The sequence below is a fragment of the Marmota monax genome, unplaced genomic scaffold (assembly GCF_021218885.2).
Source record: "Marmota monax isolate L192 unplaced genomic scaffold, Marmota_monax_Labrador192_F-V1.1 WCK01_AAM20220418_F8-fsc00080, whole genome shotgun sequence".
Lineage (NCBI taxonomy): Eukaryota > Metazoa > Chordata > Mammalia > Rodentia > Sciuridae > Marmota > Marmota monax.
Window position 1 is genome coordinate 3,411,500 of NW_026694750.1, and position 19,299 is coordinate 3,430,798.

At 54.7% G+C, this 19,299-nt stretch overlaps 1 protein-coding gene across 16 annotated transcripts in view; it reads left to right on the forward strand.

The window, feature by feature from the left end:
- The window catches only part of Rere (arginine-glutamic acid dipeptide repeats), a 396,746-nt gene extending 382,584 nt beyond the window's left edge, over positions 1-14,162 (forward strand). For all 16 annotated transcript variants that reach the window (XM_058572685.1, XM_058572684.1, XM_058572687.1 and 13 more), the window contains 11 exons: positions 2,959-3,121; positions 3,771-3,863; positions 4,285-4,484; positions 5,726-5,887; positions 6,368-6,481; positions 6,746-8,091; positions 8,214-8,436; positions 8,760-9,480; positions 10,560-10,706; positions 11,287-11,467; positions 11,641-14,162. In XM_058572685.1, the coding sequence (XP_058428668.1) occupies positions 2,959-3,121; positions 3,771-3,863; positions 4,285-4,484; positions 5,726-5,887; positions 6,368-6,481; positions 6,746-8,091; positions 8,214-8,436; positions 8,760-9,480; positions 10,560-10,706; positions 11,287-11,467; positions 11,641-11,674 (3,384 nt within the window). In that variant the 3' untranslated portion in view covers positions 11,675-14,162. The remainder of the gene's footprint in view (positions 1-2,958; positions 3,122-3,770; positions 3,864-4,284; positions 4,485-5,725; positions 5,888-6,367; positions 6,482-6,745; positions 8,092-8,213; positions 8,437-8,759; positions 9,481-10,559; positions 10,707-11,286; positions 11,468-11,640) is intronic.
- The last annotated feature ends 5,137 nt before the right edge of the window (positions 14,163-19,299 follow it).

The window sequence follows — 19,299 nt, forward strand, 5'->3', positions numbered from 1 at the left end:
ATTTGCTTAACTTTGTAGGAATTGCCAGACAGTTTTTACGAAGTGATTTGACCATGTCATGTTCCCACCAACAGTGTACGCAAGTTCTTCCCAAATGTAAAGTTGATATTCTTTCTTCTTCTCATCACTGGTGATTTCAGACCTGTGGAAGAGGGTCCTTGCCTGGTCATTTTGATCCTTGGCACTCAGATGTTGACTCTGTTCTGCACTCCTGATTCCTGTTTAAGAGTTTTTGCTTACATGTTGACAAGAAGCTGCAATTCATTCCAGTGTTGTGTTTCTTCTTTCTGGGTCGGGATGGCCTCACCTGTGAGTGGGACATGGTACAGAAGTACAGGTGACAAGTGCTGAGCTGGCTCCAAGCTGGCTTTCTTAGAACCTTCTTTTCTGCCTGGTGTCTGTCACTGGGCCAGTTACTTAGCCTTACTGAACTCTGCCTTCTTTTTTAATCTGCAGGTTGTGCTGTCTTTTAAAATCACTCACATTTGAGAAGTAGAGGCGGTCACTTGTATCAGTTGTGAGATGAAGTATTTAGTTCAGACAAGCACTCAGAGGCTTGGTAACCCCAGCCAGCACCTGCCTACCTGGGTTTTTGCCTCCTGTTTTACTCTCTTCCTTTTCTTAAAGCTTTCCATTTCCTCTTTGCATCCCTGGCTGCTGCTGCTGCTTTTTTTTTAAAGAGAGAGAATTTTTTTAATATTTATTTATTTTTTTAGTGGACACAACATCTTTGTATGTGGTGCTGAGGATCGAACCCGGGCCGCACGCATGCCAGGCGAGTGTGCTACCGCTTGAGCCACATCCCCGCATCCCTGGCTTCTCTCATTTGCTGGACTCTTACGTGATCGGGCTAAAGGAGGAGATGGAAGGAACCACTCAGGGGTTTTTTCATGACTCTTTCCAGCTGTGGAATCAGCTGATTTATTGGACCAGCTGCCCACTTGGACTAACGAAGTGTGCTACTCTCACACAGTGTTTGAAGGGTGATTGTGACCTGCCTGGACTTCTGTTTCATTTTTGCTCATAGGAAAACCAGAGTCAGGTCAGTTTTTTGTCAGCAGAGATCCCTTAATCTCCTAGCAACACCAGGGGATTGTTGGAGATAAATGCATTTCCAAGTCTTAGAAAGCAAATGACAGGAGCCAGGAGGTTCACGGATCACCATCTTCGGGGATCATGGCAGTTGGAACCAGCATTTGTCCAGTAACATGTAGTGGGGACACAAGTCAGGAACCTCAGGGGCAGCTTCTCCAGTTCCCTTACTGTTAAGACTAAAGCATGGGGCACATGTGCACAAGTGTGATTGTCCTTGATGGCTTGGTCCCTGGCCTCCCTGATCTGGGGTAGTGTACCATTGGGTAGGTATTGGCAGTCCCTAGCATTTTGCTAAGAGTTAAGTACTCTGAGGGTTGAAACACACTCATAACTCCAAGAGGTACAGGCTCTATAGAGGCTTAAACAGCTGTGGTCCATTAGGAAAATGTGCGGGCATAAAACCCAGCTTTGGGGAGGAAGTGTTCAGCACATACTCATTATCTGCCTTGCAGAAGCCATTCCCTGCCTAAAATCTGCCCACTGCTCTTGGATCATGTTCGAAGACCACTCTGGGGTATTGAGTGAAACCTAGTCTGATTGAGTACTCTGTAGCTCCCAGGAGTTTGTGTGTGGTCTTCACTCTTCGCTGTTGGGTTTGCCGCTTAGTCTTTAGTCTTGGTCTTTCCAACATGTGTCTTTGCAGGTAGACCATAGCTCACTGGAGATCGGGAGCTTTGCCTTCTCTTTTTTTCTCGGCGCCTTGTGTGCCTTGCTCATGGGATGCAGGCATTAGGGAGGTGCTGGGGGCTTTGGCCCAGGTTCCTACTTTCCCATTATCTGGGAGTCTGCCAAGTTAACCAAATTTCTACAACTTTAATTTAATGGGAGATGAGCATGTGATCTAGGCTTATTCACTGCCATTCTTTTTTTAAGTTCCAGGTAAAGAGACTATCTTGGGATGTTTGTTTTTTAAAATTGATCTTTAGTCAGCCAGGGCTGGCTGGCTCGATGCGCCATTTGTGTGCGTGTGAGTCAGGTACCTGCAGAACTTCGGAAGGAGTGGGGCTGCCACAAGTACCCCCCCCCCCCCCTTATTTTTTTTCAAAAAAGTTGGATTAGCTTTGTTTCAAGGTGACACTTGGCTTCCCTTTCTGTTGGGCCTTAGACGGAAAGCTCTTTTTCACCACGAAAGCTGACTTTGCAGAAGGTGACATTTTATCTCTGCATCAGCACCACTGGATTTGTCCTCTGTCCTCCTTTGTTGAGCCCCAGTTGTGGGCCTGCAGATGGTGGAGGGAGGTTGAAGAGCAGCCTCCCTGGTTTTGGGGGTCTCTCTTCTTCCTGACCATCTGCTTGGCCTGCATTCCAGCTGACGTGGCTGTTTTCTTTGGTTGGTTGGTTGGTTGGTTGGTTGGTTCTAACCAGCCAGGCATTTCCTCACACACTTGCCTGTGTGGTTCCACTGAAATGCTGCACAGAAAACATCTCCATGTGTACACACCCAGACACACACCCACTCATGCGCACACACACCCACTCATGCGCGCACACGTGAACACGAGTAGGAGCCTTCTTCCCTTTTTGTCTCTTATTATTATTTGTCTGCAGTGCGTAGAACTGTGGTGGCGTCTGGCCCATAGTTGATACCCAGCAGACACTTCCAGAGTGGGTGTTCTGCAAGACTGGAACTTGTGCTCTGCTGGGCTGAGGAAGATAAGCCCCGTCTGTGCAGCCTTTGGGCCGTTTGGTAGCTGTGTTCCCAGAGCATACCAGGTCGTCCTCCCAGGTCCTCCTCCCAGGTCCAGGGGCAGACTCGTCTTCATTCTTGTCTCCAGGAGAGCCATTGCCATCCTGTCTCTGCACTGAGCAGAGGAAGGTCACCCTCTGCACTCTACCCTCACAGCAGGCCTTTCTTTCCTGCAGGGGGAACTGATCACCTTCTACTACTACTGGAAGAAAACCCCTGAAGCAGCCAGCTCCCGAGCCCATCGTCGGCACCGTAGGCAGGCTGTGTTCAGGAGGATCAAGACTCGCACTGCATCCACCCCAGTCAACACACCCTCCAGACCCCCATCCAGTGAATTCTGTAAGTGGAAGGGCTTGGCTCCACAGTGGGTAGTGAGAGACTGTTCACATGCGATTTAGCTCTGCGCCCGCCTGCAGGAGTTGACAGCCTAGGCGGCCGTGGGAGGCACGTGCTTGTATGTGTGTGCAGCCCTTGCTGATGTGACAGTGAGGTTTTGCCTTCTCTCTTCTAAAGCTAGGATGTAGCAGCAGTACCTTGCAGTTATGTCCCTGTCCAGGACACCTGTGCAAGGGGTCACCATGTTGTACATTTTGACAGCCAAAAATTCTCTAGTAGGATTGGTGTGGGCCCAGTGGGACAGAATGCCTTAGAATGTCCCATTGTGCCAGGGAACGCATTGTGTGTGTGTTTAGATTTCACCAGTGTGGGCACCAGTGCCTCCCACACCAGGATTCAGGTGTGACATCAGCCCTCAAAAACCTAGCAGGGCAGGCCCTTGAGTACCACCCCTCACACGCAAGTCTTGGTTCCGGTGACTGACCCTGAGGAATTCAAAGTGATCCTTCATGAATGCTGTCTCACCTCAGCCTGTGGAGCCACTCTGACTGGTAGCCCAGAGCCCAGGGCTGGACAGAGGTTCCAGGGTGGTCCCAGGCTTGTGGAGCATGATGGCATCTCCCTTCTCCCCACATATGCCTGCCTTGCTCAGTGGACCTAAGCTCAGCCAGTGAGGATGACTTCGACAGTGAGGACAGTGAACAGGAGCTGAAGGGATACGCCTGCCGCCACTGCTTCACCACCAGTAAGTGGCCTCATTGTGCCCCTGGGGCAGGGGATGGGCTCCTTCCCTGGGCCGGGCCGGGCCAGGCCAGACTCCGGCCCTCACGGGTTCTGAGTGTTTCATGCATCAGATTGGAAACATGCCAGAGGAAGTGATTGATATGATGTCTGTATTGTACTTGAGAAACTTGAAACTCTTTTATTTGACTTTGCCTGTATTTTTAGCCGTCATTGTGGAGTTCTGTACTGAATGGTGGGTAGGAAGGACTGGTCCCAGGGGTGCATGATGGGGGGCTCTGGCTCCTGGGTGCCCCAGAAACCAGGTGCAGAGGATGCCCCAGAACATGGATTCTCTGAGTAACAGTCCTGTGTTGTGTGGCTCTGGTGGCACCATGGGAGAGGTAGTTTGTAGGATTGGCACCCCTAACCCGCTTTCCTCACAGCATCCAAAGATTGGCACCACGGGGGCCGGGAGAACATCCTGCTCTGCACTGAGTGCCGCATCCACTTCAAGAAGTACGGTGAGTTACCACCCATTGAGAAGCCCGTGGACCCCCCACCATTCATGTTCAAACCCGTCAAGGAGGAGGACGATGGGCTCAGCGGGAAGCATAGCATGAGGACGCGGCGGAGTCGGGGCTCGGTGAGTCTCCCTCACCTGTGTCTCCAGTGCCAAGGGCGCTGTGGACTTATCCCCTTGTGAGAGCAAGTGTAGCTCTATTTTAGGTAGAGGAACAGACCCATTGTGGTAATGCCTGTGCTGAAGGCAGTAGGTTTGCCTGTGGAGTAGGAAGAGCTCTCTGTCCTCTTGCTGGGGCTTTGGGGGACTCATCCTGAGCTTAGCTCTACAGAGAGCTCTTTGGTCTTGGTTTGTGCCTCAGTGCCAGCTGTCCAAGTACCTCAGAACTTCACTGGCCCATGGTCCAGTCACTTCCAGCGTGACATAGCTCTGCTATTTAAAACTTTTTTTGGGGGGGTGGGGGTGGTGCTGGGGATTGAACCCAGGGCCTTGTGCATGTGAGGCAAGTATTCTATCAACTGAGCTACATCCCCAAGCCTATTTTAAACTTTTGAAAAACCTTTCCTCTCCCCTCCCATCTTCTCCCTTCTCCTTTTTAAAGCTAAATGTTTGATCCAGTTTTGGAAACTTCCTACTCTGGCCCTTTCATAAAGAAGCTTTGTTTCCTGGGTTGGAAATGTGGTTGGGGCTGTGGGGGAGAGGGTGTTTTGGCTTAGGACTAAGGATGTCAAAGGGTCTTTCCCTCTAGCACTGGCCTCCCCAGGCACCCTTCTGGTGTGTGGGATTGTCCACCCTCTTCTGTTAAGAGCAGTCAGCTTGGCTGCTATGCACTCAGAAGGGAGCAGGCAAACACCCTAATCTCTGATGAACCCTCCTGGCTTTACGGGAACATGCTGCAGTGCTCAGCAGGCGTAGGAGCTGAGCTGCAGTATGACAGTTCATCTCTTTGGGTCACTTTCCAGCCTGTAAGATTAACTCCACAAGTACATGATTTGCCTTTGGTTTGTTTGGGAGAGTGGGCAGTTACTTGGAATAAATGGAAAAGTGAGGTGCTGTAAAGATGACCTTGTGTGTCAAAGTAGATGGCCCAGCATTTATTTCTAGCACAGGGAGTTCAGGAGAGCCCCTGGGATGCTTTGGGTTTGAGAATGACTCTCCTTTCAATTTTGTGTGAACCCACCCACTCACACCACCTGCTACCTCAGCTCCACACTGACTGTGCAGTGGAGGGACAGGAGGGCTGCCTGTCATATGCCAGGGGCAAGAGTTTGCTGTGAGGCCTGCTTGTCAGGCTCCTGCCTGTGGCAGGAGTATCCAGAGGCCTGGGTATCCCAGCCTCACTGGCCTCTGTCTTGGGAGGACAGATGTCTACACTACGCAGTGGTCGGAAGAAGCAGCCAGCCAGCCCTGATGGTCGTGCCTCGCCCATCAATGAAGACATTCGCTCCAGTGGCCGGAACTCTCCCAGCGCTGCCAGCACCTCCAGCAATGACAGCAAAGCAGAAACAGTGAAGAAGTCAGCCAAGGTCAGGAGCTGGGAGTAGAAGGGAAACTACGTAGTCCCTCCCTTCCATTGAAACGGGACTGCTGGAGCTTGCGTTCAGCTCCCTCAGACCTGGGGCTGCAGTTCATGTGTGGAGCCTCTGGGCACCAGTACTGCCCTGGCCTACAGGCTGCACACAAAGGCCCGGGGACTGGAGGAAGGGGACGTCCCACTCAGTTCCCAACATCAACCTTTGGAGTCATCTCTGCCTCAAGCTCCCCAAGGCCTCAGGCAGAGGATGCTGAGTTGTTGGGAAGGCTCCCTGCCCCTAGAGCCTTAGTATCCCCATCCCTAGATATTTATTCCCGCCTGGCCCCAAGCTGCCCCTTCCAGAGCTTTCTTGCTTCTGGAGACAGAACCCAAAATGAGGGAACAAAGTTTTTGCAAACTGGTCATTTCCATACTGAGGCCAGTGGGACGTCCTCCCTTGGCCTGACTGTCCCTCATGGGCCTTCTGCTGCAGAAGGTAAAGGAAGAAGCATCGTCCCCTCTGAAGAGTGCCAAGCGCCAGCGGGAAAAGGTGGCCTCTGACACGGAGGAGGCCGAGAGGACCAGCTCCAAGAAGACAAAAACACAGGTGAGGTTGGCAGCCAGGCCTTGCTAATTCTAGCTTGCAGCCGAAGTTCTGTAGAAGCTCCAGCCCAGGCTTTCCAGGTGGAGAGGCAGTGCCTTCTGCGGAGGGGGCTAGTGCTAGAATGGCCCTTGACACTGGCCCAGCCAGGACGGGACTGCCCTGGCTTGCTGCTGTTTATCATATGCCAGGCTGTGCGCCAGGTGCTACTGTGTGGGGCAGAGAGCTCTGCCTTCCCAGCATCCCCCTCCCTCCCTTTTTTCACTTTAGGAGATCAGCCGGCCTAATTCGCCCTCTGAGGGTGAGGGAGAGAGTTCAGACAGCCGCAGCGTCAATGATGAGGGCAGCAGTGACCCCAAAGACATCGACCAGGACAATCGCAGCACGTCCCCCAGCATCCCCAGCCCTCAGGACAATGAGAGTGACTCGGACTCATCAGCCCAGCAGCAGATGCTGCAGGCTCAGCCTCCAGCCTTGCAGGCGCCTGGTGGGGCCACCCCCACAGCCCCTCCGGGAGCACCCCAGCTTCCTGCCCCAGGACCCACACCCTCTGCCACTGCACTTCCTCCACAGGGCTCCCCTGCAGCCTCGCAGCCTCCTAACCAGCCACAGGCTCCAGCAGCACCTGTGGCCCATGCCCACATCCAGCAGGCGCCTTCCCTGCACCCGCCACGGCTGCCCTCACCACATCCCACACTGCAGCCTCTGACGGGGCCGGCCGGCCAGGCCTCTGCACCACCTCATACCCAGCCTCCCCTGCACAGTCAGGGTCCGCCTGGCCCTCACAGCCTGCAGGCTGGATCCCTGTTACAGCACCCAGGCCCTCCTCAGCCCTTTGGCCTCCCTCCTCAGGCCTCCCAAGGACAAACACCTCTGGGGACCTCCCCAGCAGCAGCTCACCCTCACACCACCCTGCAGCTCCCAGCCTCTCAGTCAGCACTGCAACCTCAGCAGCCCCCAAGGGAACAGCCTCTGCCACCAGCACCCTTGGCCATGCCTCACATCAAGCCCCCACCTACCACACCCATCCCCCAGCTTCCAGCCCCACAGGCCCACAAGCACCCACCTCACCTCTCAGGGCCCTCACCCTTCTCTTTGAATGCCAACCTGCCACCACCGCCAGCTCTGAAGCCCCTCAGCTCCTTGTCCACACACCACCCACCCTCAGCCCACCCCCCACCCCTGCAGCTCATGCCTCAGAGCCAGCCCTTGCCCTCTTCTCCTGCCCAGCCCCCTGGGCTGACCCAGAGCCAGAGCTTGCCCCCTCCTGCTGCTGCTCACCCCCCTGCCAGCCTCCACCAGGTGGCCACCCAGCCCCCCTTTGCTCAGCACCCCTTTGTCCCTGGAGGCCCTCCTCCCATTACCCCACCTACCTGCCCCCCCACCTCAACCCCACCTGCAGGACCCAGTACATCCACCCAGCCACCCTGCCCTGCTGCAGTTTCTTCAGGAGGCAGTGTGCCAGGAGGGACGCCCTGCTCACTGCCCACTGTCCAGATCAAAGAGGAGGCTCTTGATGATGCTGAGGAGCCTGAGAGCCCCCCTCCTCCCCCAAGAAGTCCATCCCCTGAGCCCACTGTGGTGGACACCCCCAGCCATGCCAGCCAGTCTGCCAGGTATTGGTTCCCAGGAACCAGGGTGTGAGTGGGCCCAGCCCAGCATCTGGAGGGACTTTGCAAAGGCCCCCCCACGGGGAGAGATCTTGACAGGCCCTGACTGAAGATGTGGCCTCTCCTAGGTTCTACAAACACCTGGACCGAGGTTACAATTCATGTGCGCGGACAGACTTGTACTTCATGCCCCTGGCTGGGTCCAAACTGGCCAAGAAGAGGGAGGAGGCCATCGAGAAGGCCAAGAGGGAGGCCGAACAGAAAGCCCGGGAGGAGCGTGAGCGGGAGAAGGAGAAAGAGAAGGAGCGCGAGCGCGAGCGTGAGCGGGAACGGGAGGCGGAGCGAGCTGCGGTGAGTGCCAGAGGGCTGGGGGGCGGGGGGCCCAGGGGGCGGCTGCGCCGTGGCCGCTATGCCCTGGCGGCCTGGCTCTATGCAGTGCTGCCTGGTGTGTGCTCCTGCAGCTGAAGGGACAAGTGCTATCAGCAGTGTCCCTAGTTCTGGTGGTGTGGCCTGTCCTGGAGCCCTCAGGTAGCCCAGCACTCGCGGGCCAGGCTGACTCAGCAGTCACTTGGCGTCCACCTGCCAGGGCCCTGCAGGAGATGCCCCATCTGACCCTGCAGCTTGCCGCCCCAACAGCGTGGCTCCACCCCTTATTGCCCTCTTCTCTTCCGCAGAAGGCACCCAGCTCAGCACATGAAGGCCGCCTTGGCGACCCCCAGCTCAGCGGTCCTGGCCACATGCGGCCCTCCTTTGAACCACCGCCGACTACCATAGCTGCCGTGCCCCCATACATTGGTCCCGATACACCTGCTCTCCGGACACTGAGCGAGTATGCTCGCCCCCACGTGATGTCACCCACCAACCGCAACCACCCCTTCTACATGCCCCTCAACCCTGCTGACCCGCTGCTGGCCTACCACGTGCCCGGCCTCTACAATGTGGACCCCACCATCCGGGAGCGCGAGCTCCGGGAGCGGGAGATCCGGGAGCGCGAGCTCCGGGAGCGCGAGCTGCGTGAGAGAATGAAGCCAGGCTTTGAGGTGAAGCCCCCAGAGCTGGACCCCCTGCACCCCGCCACCAACCCCATGGAGCACTTCGCCCGGCACAGTGCCCTCACCATCCCCCCTGCTGCCGGTCCCCACCCTTTTGCCTCTTTCCACCCCGGCCTGAACCCATTGGAGCGGGAGAGACTGGCCCTGGCAGGCCCCCAGCTGCGGCCCGAGATGAGCTACCCTGACAGACTGGCAGCCGAGCGCATCCATGCTGAGCGCATGGCATCCCTGACCAGCGACCCCCTGGCACGACTTCAGATGTTCAACGTGACTCCACACCATCACCAGCACTCACACATCCACTCCCACCTCCACCTCCACCAGCAGGACCCCCTCCACCAAGGTGGGTTCCCCTGCTGGGGCATGGGGAGGGCCTAGGGCCTCAGCAAAGAAGGGAGTCGTTGTCTAAGAGCAGAGTGTTCTCTGTGCGAGGCCATGATTCCTGGAGGATCCCGACTTCCCAGCATCCACCTAGGAGTCTGGCTGAGCTCAGCCCTTCGCTTGGCTCTCCAGAGCTGCTCCGTACCCAGGCCTTCTGTTGCGGCCTCCTGGGGAAAGTCTGGGTTCTTGGCCCCTTTGCCTGGGATGGAGGGAAGCTGTCTGGGTTCCCTGAGCACTTGCTGGCAAGCAGAACATTCCCATGGGACCTGGCTTCTGCTGTCTTTGAGCAGGTCAGTGTGGGGTACAAAGTAAGTCTAGGAGAGGGAAAGAGTGCAGGGGGCACTGCTTCTCGAGAGGCCACTCTGGACCCCCTGCACCCCGCCCCAACCCCATGGAGCACTTTGCCCGGCACGGTGCCGATCCCCACCCTTTTGCCTCTTTTCACCTGGAAGAGGCTGGCCTAGAGCAGTGGTGGCTTAGAGCAGTCTTGAAGGCAGGTAGAAGAGGGAGGTTGCTGCTGAGAGCACGAGGGTGAGTGCCAGCTGCCAGGGAACCCAGGCAGGAGGAACAACCTTGCTGGGTATTGCAGAGGGGTCTGGTCAGGAGACTGCCTTGAAGGGAGTAAGGGAGCCATGGCGTGCGCTTCGGGCAGAGGAGATGGAGCAGTGCTGCGTCCAGCCACACCCCATCTGCAGGTGGGACAGGAGTGACTTGCTGTAGCCCTAACAGGCTCACAGGGCAGGCCCCAGACCAGTGGGCTCTGTAGGTCCTGGGTCTTGAACAAAACATGCGGTGTTGCCGGAAGGGTGCTGGGGAGCAGGGGAGGAAACGTATGCTTGAATGGCCTGTCCCTGCTCTCCTCCTCTCTGGAGCTCACCCTCAAGATGGTGGAGCAACCCCTTCAGTCAGAATCATTTGCTGCCAAGTGGTACTTCCAACCTTGGTGACCAGGAGCCAGCTTGGGTGAGGGAGAAGTCACTGGTTACCAGCCAGGAGCCACACATCACCCATATCTGGGCTTGTATCCTTTCTTTCCTTTAGGTTCGGCAGGTCCAGTTCACCCCCTGGTTGACCCCCTGACTGCTGGCCCTCACCTGGCTCGTTTCCCCTACCCCCCTGGCACCCTCCCCAACCCCCTGCTGGGACAGCCTCCCCATGAGCACGAGATGCTGCGCCATCCAGTGTTTGGTAAGAATTCACCAGGGGAGGATATATGGGTTCCACTGGAGAGTGGAGTAGCAGTCTGATCAGCTGTCCCTGCTTGTTCATTCAGTTATATATTGAATAAATTGGATTTGCACCCTCTGTGGACAGTATTCTCATGGGGACAAGGCAGGCAAACTTCTGTTCTCAGGGGGCTCTGGGTGGAGGAGGTCATAAATGCGTGCCAGTTCAGTCTTTCAGGAGGGAGCCAGAACTGCTGGGCTGGTGGGAGAGTAACCGAGACCCCCTAATTTAGGCTGATTCAAGGAAGGCCTCTTGGAAGATGCTTTCGACTGAGGTCTGGAGCAAAGTATAGGAGGCTGGCAGGGTCTGACAGGAGACCAAGGGCAATGGTGTGGGCCTTCTCTTTCCCTGGGTCTCTGAGACTGCTGAGCAGCCTCTTGCCCCACACTTTGGGAAGTACTTTCTGCAGAGCTTGGAAAGGGCCGAGTTGACTGTCCCTGGCCAATGGCATGAGGCTGCTGGGCAGGTTCATCCTCCCTGACCTCCTTGCTGGTCACTCCTTTGGCTGTTTCTGTAGTGGAGACTGTTTTGTGCTTGGCAGGCACCCCCTACCCCCGAGACTTGCCTGGGGCCATCCCACCCCCCATGTCAGCAGCCCATCAGCTACAGGCCATGCATGCCCAGTCGGCCGAGCTACAGAGACTGGCCATGGAGCAACAATGGCTGCATGGACACCCCCACATGCATGGTGGCCACCTGCCAAGTCAGGAAGATTATTACAGGTGAGGTGGGAGGGAGGAGGGAAGAGGGGGGTGCTGTGTCTGAGCCCAGGCTCCCTCCATGGGGGTTCCTGTGAATAGGCAGGCGGGCTCCAGCCACTTGCCTTGTGGCCTGTGAGGTGCAGTTGCCTGCCACCTGCCCAGGCCTGATTCCAGTGTTCTTTTCTTCTTTCCAGTCGACTGAAGAAAGAAGGTGACAAGCAGTTATAAGTTATTTATTTGTTAACGCTGGCTGTGGAAACCCCAATTCTTGGGGGGGGGGGAAGAAACAGAACTTTTTACATACAATAGGATCTGCAAAAGCAAAAAGAATATCTTCTAAAGATTTCGTTATATATTTAAAAACCCCGCAACTAAAATGTATCTGCATAATAGTGTTGTTTGTTGAGAGGATTCCCTGAGACCAGTTCGGGTCTCCCTGCATGACAGTGCCCCAGAAACTTAGTGAGTCCTGGACTGGACTGAGCGTCCAGAGAGCTTCCCTGCAGTCCTGGGGTTCGGCTTTAGTTTTCTTCCCTTGATTTCTCAGTAGGTGCTAGAATCCGTTCACACCCTTCACTGTGCGTGCAGACACGATGGACACGTGGGTGCCAGAACCCACAGGGCTTGCAGAGAGGTGGCATATGAGTTTGGAATCCAAGAGCTATAGTTTTTAAAAAATCTTTTATTTTAATACATTGTAGGAAATCTTCATAATTTGAGAAAGCTCTGCAGCATGGCTTTTTATGTCTGTAAATAAATAATTTTAGAACAGCCTTTTTTTCCTTCCACAAACTACTATTCTGATCTATTTTTTCCAGCCATGTCACTAATTGTGAATTCCTACCAGCTATTGACAGAATACAGAGTTGATTTTTTAATAAAAAGTTATATATAATTATCCCTTTAATTAAAGGGAGCAGATGGGCGTTAACTAATTACAAACAGGCAGAAGCTTGGACTAGGTTTGGTCACAGCAGTGAGCGTCCAGGGGTTTGCAGGGACAATGTTACAGACTATTTTGCTGCTTTGATTTTCACTTCCGTCTGTTCCCCGCACGTGCTTTGCCCAGCGGCACAGACGTCTGACAGCGAGCCTCTTTCATTGTGTACAGGAGTGTGGGAGTTCTGTGTTGGCTTTCTGTTCCCTGGTGTCATCACCGTCCTGTCTCTGTGGGATAGAAAGCACATGTTTACATGTGTCCGATGGTAGATTTCCTTACACAGTTCTATGCACACACATTTGTTCTGGATAAATTGCCTTTTTAATACTTTGAAGATTACAAAAACATTCTAGAAAATCCAAGAAAATGATTCCATATAACTTAGCACATGAAAGAGCCAGGACATATGCCTCCCAACGGGATCTGTTCAAAATCTGCCCTTTTGTGACGTCACCATTTGGATGTCCTTGCGAGGACCCAGTCAAGTCATCATTACTGCAGACTGAGGCTGCTTGAGTGAGGAACACTGGGGGCCGTTAACATGATTATGAGTGGCAGCCTGCCTCTTTTGGCCCCATGCAGGGCGACTCGCTTCCGCCCGGAGGTACCACTGGTAGGAGGTTGGGCCCTTCCAGAGCAGAGCCATCCCTGCAAGACAGAGGGTGGGAGACCTGCATCTGTGGACCACACCCCTGCCAGGACAGGACCCCTTCCCATCCTCTCAAAACTCTCGAGGCCCACTGTGTGGTGCACATCTCAGAATTGCCTGTGGGTCAGTGGGCAATGTGTACCCAGAACCCAGGCCGCAAGGGGCAGGTCAGGGGCTTGACTGAGACCTGCAGCAAGGCCCTCTCCAGTTTCTATCAAAAACCCTGTTGGGTGTTGAGTCGGGACAGATAGGATTGTTTTAACTGTTAAATATTTGTATTTTTTTTGTTTCATATTCTCTCATTCCATTTCTGCCTCAATTTTAGTTCCTTAGGGGGAGGCAAACTCAAATTAACCCTTTGCCATCAAACGACTGGCTGCCATGCAGGCATTATTCCTTCTTGGGTGGTTGACACACCACCCAGGCGCTCTGCCCTGCGGGCTTCCTCTGGCTCTGAGAGGCCTCTTCCTGCTGGGTGCCCTCCCCTTCCCTTGACACTCCTCTTTTGCTCTTGTCTCCCCCACCCCCTCCTTTCTTTGGTAGAACCTAACTCCTACCATTCAGTTTAACTTGTTTATCTCCTGTATTACCCATTTTTCCAAAGAAGAGAAAGAGTGAAGTACTTTGAAGTCTGTACTTGAAAACTGTCTGAAGGTGTTTTCTTGTTATGTTTCGGGTTTCTCCCCATATCCCAAGGCGGAGCACTGCGATTCTTCCATTAAAACCCACAATCTGAAGCCCTTGCCCGATCACCTAGAGTTTGTTTAGGAGGCCCCAGACCTGTGTGGTGTCTTTGAAGCCCGACCGCTTGGTTTCCTTTTGGATTTTCCTTCCTTTCATTTGAAGTTCGGTTTTGCTTTCTGTGTTTTGTATGTGTCTTGTTCAATGTCGTCAAGGTTGAGCTTCACGTTTCACTGCAGCAGAAGCAGAACAGAGTGTATATTCTGATTTGCTACGTTTATATATATCTTGAAGCTAAATGTATATATGAGTAGTTTGCCATGAGATAACACAGTGTATACAGAGTAGACACCCAGAAATCGTGACTTCTGTGTTCTCTCCATTTGAGTATTTTGTAATTTTTTTGAAATATTTGTGGACATAAATAAAACCAAGCTACACTACAACACCGAGTGTCCAGCAACACACCGTGTCTCATTCCTGGAGGGTGGTGGGGGTACTGGCCATGGCCCTGCCCTAACCACAGGGTGGGGAAGGGGTGGAGGGAGTCTGCTGGTCTCTCCTGCCAAGGACTCTCTCACTTCCCAGAGAGGCTTCCAGAAAGGTCCAGGTCTGTGCTGCCTGGAGGAAGGATTTCTCTAATGAGTCCCCTTGCTATCTGGGAAATGCTTCCCTAGCAGGAAGATGGGGATCAAGAATACCACTGTCTCCAGCCACTGCCGTGCACCCCTACATCTGTAACTTGCGGACACCCACCAAGGCGTATGGACATGTGATTGCTTACCTTCTTAGGAGAGAAAACTATCTACCAGGACAGTGACCTCTTGCTGGGACCTATCCTGCCTAGATCCCTCTCTATACACCGTGCCCTGCCTGCCCTGGTCTTAGCTCCAGGTTAAAAGACTATTCTAGTTCCCTATGGGAGTATTGCCCAGGGAAGGGAAGGTGCAGTGGGTAGCTGTGGCCACGAGGGGGCAGGAGTTGTCAGAATAGATTCATGCTGTGGTTTCAGAGCCTGTCTGGGGCATTTTCCTGAAGTCAGCCTATCCCTGGAAATCTACATGGATGCCTTTTCATCTGGGACATGGCCATGGGTTTCTGGGTGGTCTTCAAGGTGTGGCAAGAGCAGTGCAGAGAACTTACTATTGGCAAGCTGCTCTCAAACAGGCAGGCTCTGTGGCGTGAAGGGAAAGGCTTGGGAAGCAGCAGGCAGGTGTCAGGTGCCGCGCAGTTCAGGACATTGGGAAGTGTTGCCAGATGGGCCTGGATGCTGTGTACATTGGTTTCCTTGGGAGGTCCAGGCAGCTGATGTCCTGGGTCTTCATAAGCTGGTGGAATTGGGAGGGGCTGCCGAGGAGTGGGGGTGGAGCTAGAATTCAGGTGGCATCGTTGCCAGTCTCTGTCAAGGTGGTTGGTTCCGATGGTGAGACTGAAGCTTGAAAAGGCATTGCAGGGGCTGGGGATGTGGCTCAAGTGGTAGCGCGATCGCCTGGCAAGCGCGTGGCTCTGGGTTCGATCCTCAGCACCACTTACAAATAAAGATGATGTGTCCGCCGAAAACTAAAAAATAAATATTAAAAAATTTAAAAAAAAAGGCATTGCAGAAGACGGCATGGAAGTTTCTCAAAACTCTATAGAACCAGGTGATTGCACAGTCCCCACCAGGTATGCATTAAAAGGAAGTGAACTCAGTATAGCAAAGACATTTCCACACACTCATGTTTACTGTAGCACTGTTCACAGTAGCCAAGAGAGGATCGACCCAGGTGTCCACTGATGATAAGTGGATAAGAAAAATCACCTGTAGGATGGAATTTGGCCATAAAAAAAGAATGAAATCCCCCCATTTGCAGCAACATGGATGGAACTGATGTGAAATGAAGTAAGTCTGGCACAAAAACACTGCGTGTTCTGATTTATCGAAGCTAACAAAGAAGCAGAGAGTAGAGAGACTCATTGGAGACTAGGGGAGGGGAGGTTGGATAGCATCACCACAGACTTGAGGAGTAGTTCCTGGGTTCGAAAGCATGACGGGGACACTGGTTTACAGTAGTTTATGAGCCTTATTTTAAATAACCAGAAGGGTTCAAAGCTTCTCAGTGCAGAGAAATGATGAATGTTTGAGGAGATGGGAATGCTAATCATCTTGATGTGATCAGGGGCAGGCCAGGGCCCTGCCACACGGAAGGGAGAGGAAACCTGGGGACCTGTCTCTACCTGTGGTGCTCTCTACATGGTGAGACCCAGGGATGAGTGATCGGGGCACACACAGGGTCTCACAGTTATCACCAGGGCTCCCTGGCCAATCTGGAAGGCTCCAGCCAGGTTCCGAGACTCAGCATTGGAGTCAGAAGAGGACCTGTTACCCAGACCCCTGGGGGTCAAGCTGATAGGCCTCAAGCCAAGTACTGAATCATACTGTGCTCCCTAAACTCCCACAAATATCTTACCAACCAAGTAAAAAGGCATGGCCTTTCCTCAGTACCCAGCCACACACTCAGTCTAAGGAAGAGGGCAGGTGTCTGTTGGCCCAGTGAGGAGGTAAAGGGTGCTGCTGTCACCCAGCACCTGCCCCAGGCGGGCCAGTCCTCACCTCTGGTCGCCCAAGCGATTGGTCCCTCTGTGCCTTTCTGCTCCTTTGTTCTAGGAGTGGGTCCTCAGCTTGGGATTGGAAGTTCTGTAGCCCCCTTGTTTCTGCATTCGGAGACTCAGGAAATGGTGCCTGGTTGGGCGTGGTGTGAGGCTCAGAGCCCACCATGGCTTAGGAGTATAGATGAGGGCACGGCTGCTTTGTTAATAAATGTCTGTGGCACTACGTGTGGGTGCCCTGAGTAAAACAAGGTCACTTAGAGGGCAGGGATGCACCATGCGGATTAGCAATGGCGTCCCAGATAGACTTGGAGCTTTGAGCCTCTGGGCCCTCCAGGGTCTGCACCACAGAGCTCTTTACAGTTGGGGATGCAAACTGCTGAGGTGAGGGGCATGCCAGGGCCCTGCTGCATGGAAGGGAGAGGAAACCTGGGGACCTCTCACCACAGGACCCCTCACCACCCATGGTGCTGACTACGTGGGTGGGACCCAGGGATGTGTGATATCGGGGCACATACAGGGGCTTCAGTTATCACCAGGGCTCCCTGGCCAATCCGAAAGGCTCCAGCCAGGTTTCTAAACTCAGTTTTGGAGCCAGAATAGGACCTGTTACCCAGACCCCTGGGGGGGCAAGCTAATAGGCCCCCAGCCAGGGGAAGTGGCTGTCCCACAGTGGACCCTGGAGCAGCCCTCTCCACTGTGCTCCCGTGACTCGGTTTTGGCCTGCTTCAGGCTGCAGGATGAGCTGCCCTCGGGGTCCCTGTGGTTCCTGGGATGGACCTGAGTTGCTGGAGAGTCGGCGTGGCCTCTGGAGAACCCTTGGGTATGAAGGCCTGGGGTGGTGAACTAGATTTAAAAGCAGGACTTTAAGGCACTTATTACAAGAACTGTTCGACCAGGGACACTTCCTAAGGCCACCAGGCTGTTTTAAGGCCATAGTTTTCTATGTGCCTTGCCGCTGGAGGTCATTCCCAGGTCCCCTCCACAAGGCTCTGCCACTGGTCCTGGGACACAAAAATGGCCACTCCCAGTCTTGGCCACCAGATGGCAGTGGTTACAAAGCCTGGGTGCCTGCTGTCTGAGGGTGCCTGTCTTCTGGGGCCTTCTGCATTCCCTCAGAGCCTCTTAGCATCGAGTGCTGCTTGACCCGGCCCCACGATCCCAACTATGGCTGAGGGAAGATGGGAACAGAAAGCCGACACAGCCTGTGGCCTCAGTTTCCATCCCATGTGGGCTGCGAGGGGCTCCAAGGCAGGCAGTGCAGCATTCTGGGGAGCAGCTGGCACTCAGGTTTGCTGAGGAGGAGGCCAGGAGCAGCTTCCTGTTTTGTGGGTGCAGCTTTGGTTTTGTTTCTGGCCACCTGAGAGGGCGAACCTTAGGGCCACTGGACAGAGAAGGAGGCTTCTCTCCCTCCCCTCCCTGCTCTCCGTGGAATGAGAAGCAGCCTCTGAGTGAAGCCTGATGGTGTGCCCGGGCCCCCAGCTGAGGGACCTGGTGGGCAGCCCAGGGGAGGGGGCTGCTGCCCGGGAGCTCGTGGCAGGGTGAGGTCTGCAGGCAGCACCCTCAGTTCCAAATCCCAGCCCTGCCAGGCATGAGCAAGTGACCCTACGTGATGTGATGGGGACCAGGAGCCTGGTGTTCTGTCTTGGTCCCAGTCTATAAAATGGAGTGACGAGGCCCCTTCCCAGCATGGTTGGAGCATGAAGCAAATTACGTGCCATGGGCCTGTAGTCAGGACTTACGAACTATCCCGTCGCAGCTTGATTTTAGGGAGAGGGCAATCTTGTGACAACGGACTCCAGCAAGTGTGCTGCCCTGAGTCCCGGAACAGCCTGAAGGTCCAGTGCGGCTTTCTGTAGGTGGCCCTGTGCTGCCTCCCTAGCACCCCCCACATGCAGACTCTCAGAAGGGGGCCTGACCGCAGGGGCTGTGGCCAGGACCGAGGTGGCTTGGAGGGAGAGGCCTTGGCCCAGGTCGGGGGATGGGGGGGTGGGCACGGCCCCAGGATGGGGAGGAGTGGTGGGGGCAGGGGGAGGCCATGACCCAGAGGTGGCCAAAGTGCACCACACAGGCAGTTTTTTTTTTTTTTTTTAATTCCCACGTGGAAAAATCTTGGTTTACTTAGAAAGTTCTAGGAAGAGGACTCAGGATTTGAAATGCTGACAGTAGGTGGGGGGCTCCTACTCCTCTCTTGCAGGTTTAACCAGTTGTGGGCAAAAACAGACCAGCCCAGAGGACAGCCACCCAACACCAGAAAGCCTCATCCTCTTCTAGGCAACATAGGAGTGGGAGGCTGCGTCCTGCTTCCAGGAAAATCCTCAACAGGAGACACGGCCCGAGGGGCGGAGGGGGGAGGAGATTTGGGGGGTGCGGGGGGAGTCTGCTGCCCTTCGCCCCTTCAGGACTATGAGATGCGAGGGCCAGAGGACAAGCTGCCGACCCAGCAAGCGCCTGCGGAGGTGGCCGTTGAGACGGTCTAGGTGGGAAAATCGGACCCTGATGGGCAGAGAGGCGGGTGTTTGCTGAGGCTTGGGCCTGGCAGAGGCCTGGCAGTGAGGGGAGTCCCCCCCCACATTGCTTAGGCTCCCCAGGGGCCAAGGGGGAAGGGACAGCTCAGCTATCTGCAGGTCCCCCTCCCAGCCGCAGGGTGGAGGCTGCGTGTGAGGGTAGACTGGGGCCAGGGAGTGGCAGGCACAATGGTGCGGCCACCTTGGGTCCACAGGCAGTGGCACCAAGGGAGAAGCCTGGGGGAGGCTGTGGGCCAGGTGAGGAGGTCATGGTTGAGGTATTGAGGCCCTGACAAGCTGGGAGCTGTGGCCCAGGTGGAGAGGTGACCAAAGTGCTCTACAGAGGCTATGGCTTTTCTGTTTGATTGGTCACATGTGACTGGCTGCAGGATGTGACCAACCTGGTCACATCAAGGTGACGGAGCACCTCCTTCAACTCCAGACTCCTGGGAGCTGGGCCACAGGATCAGGCCCCCTGGTGTGTGTG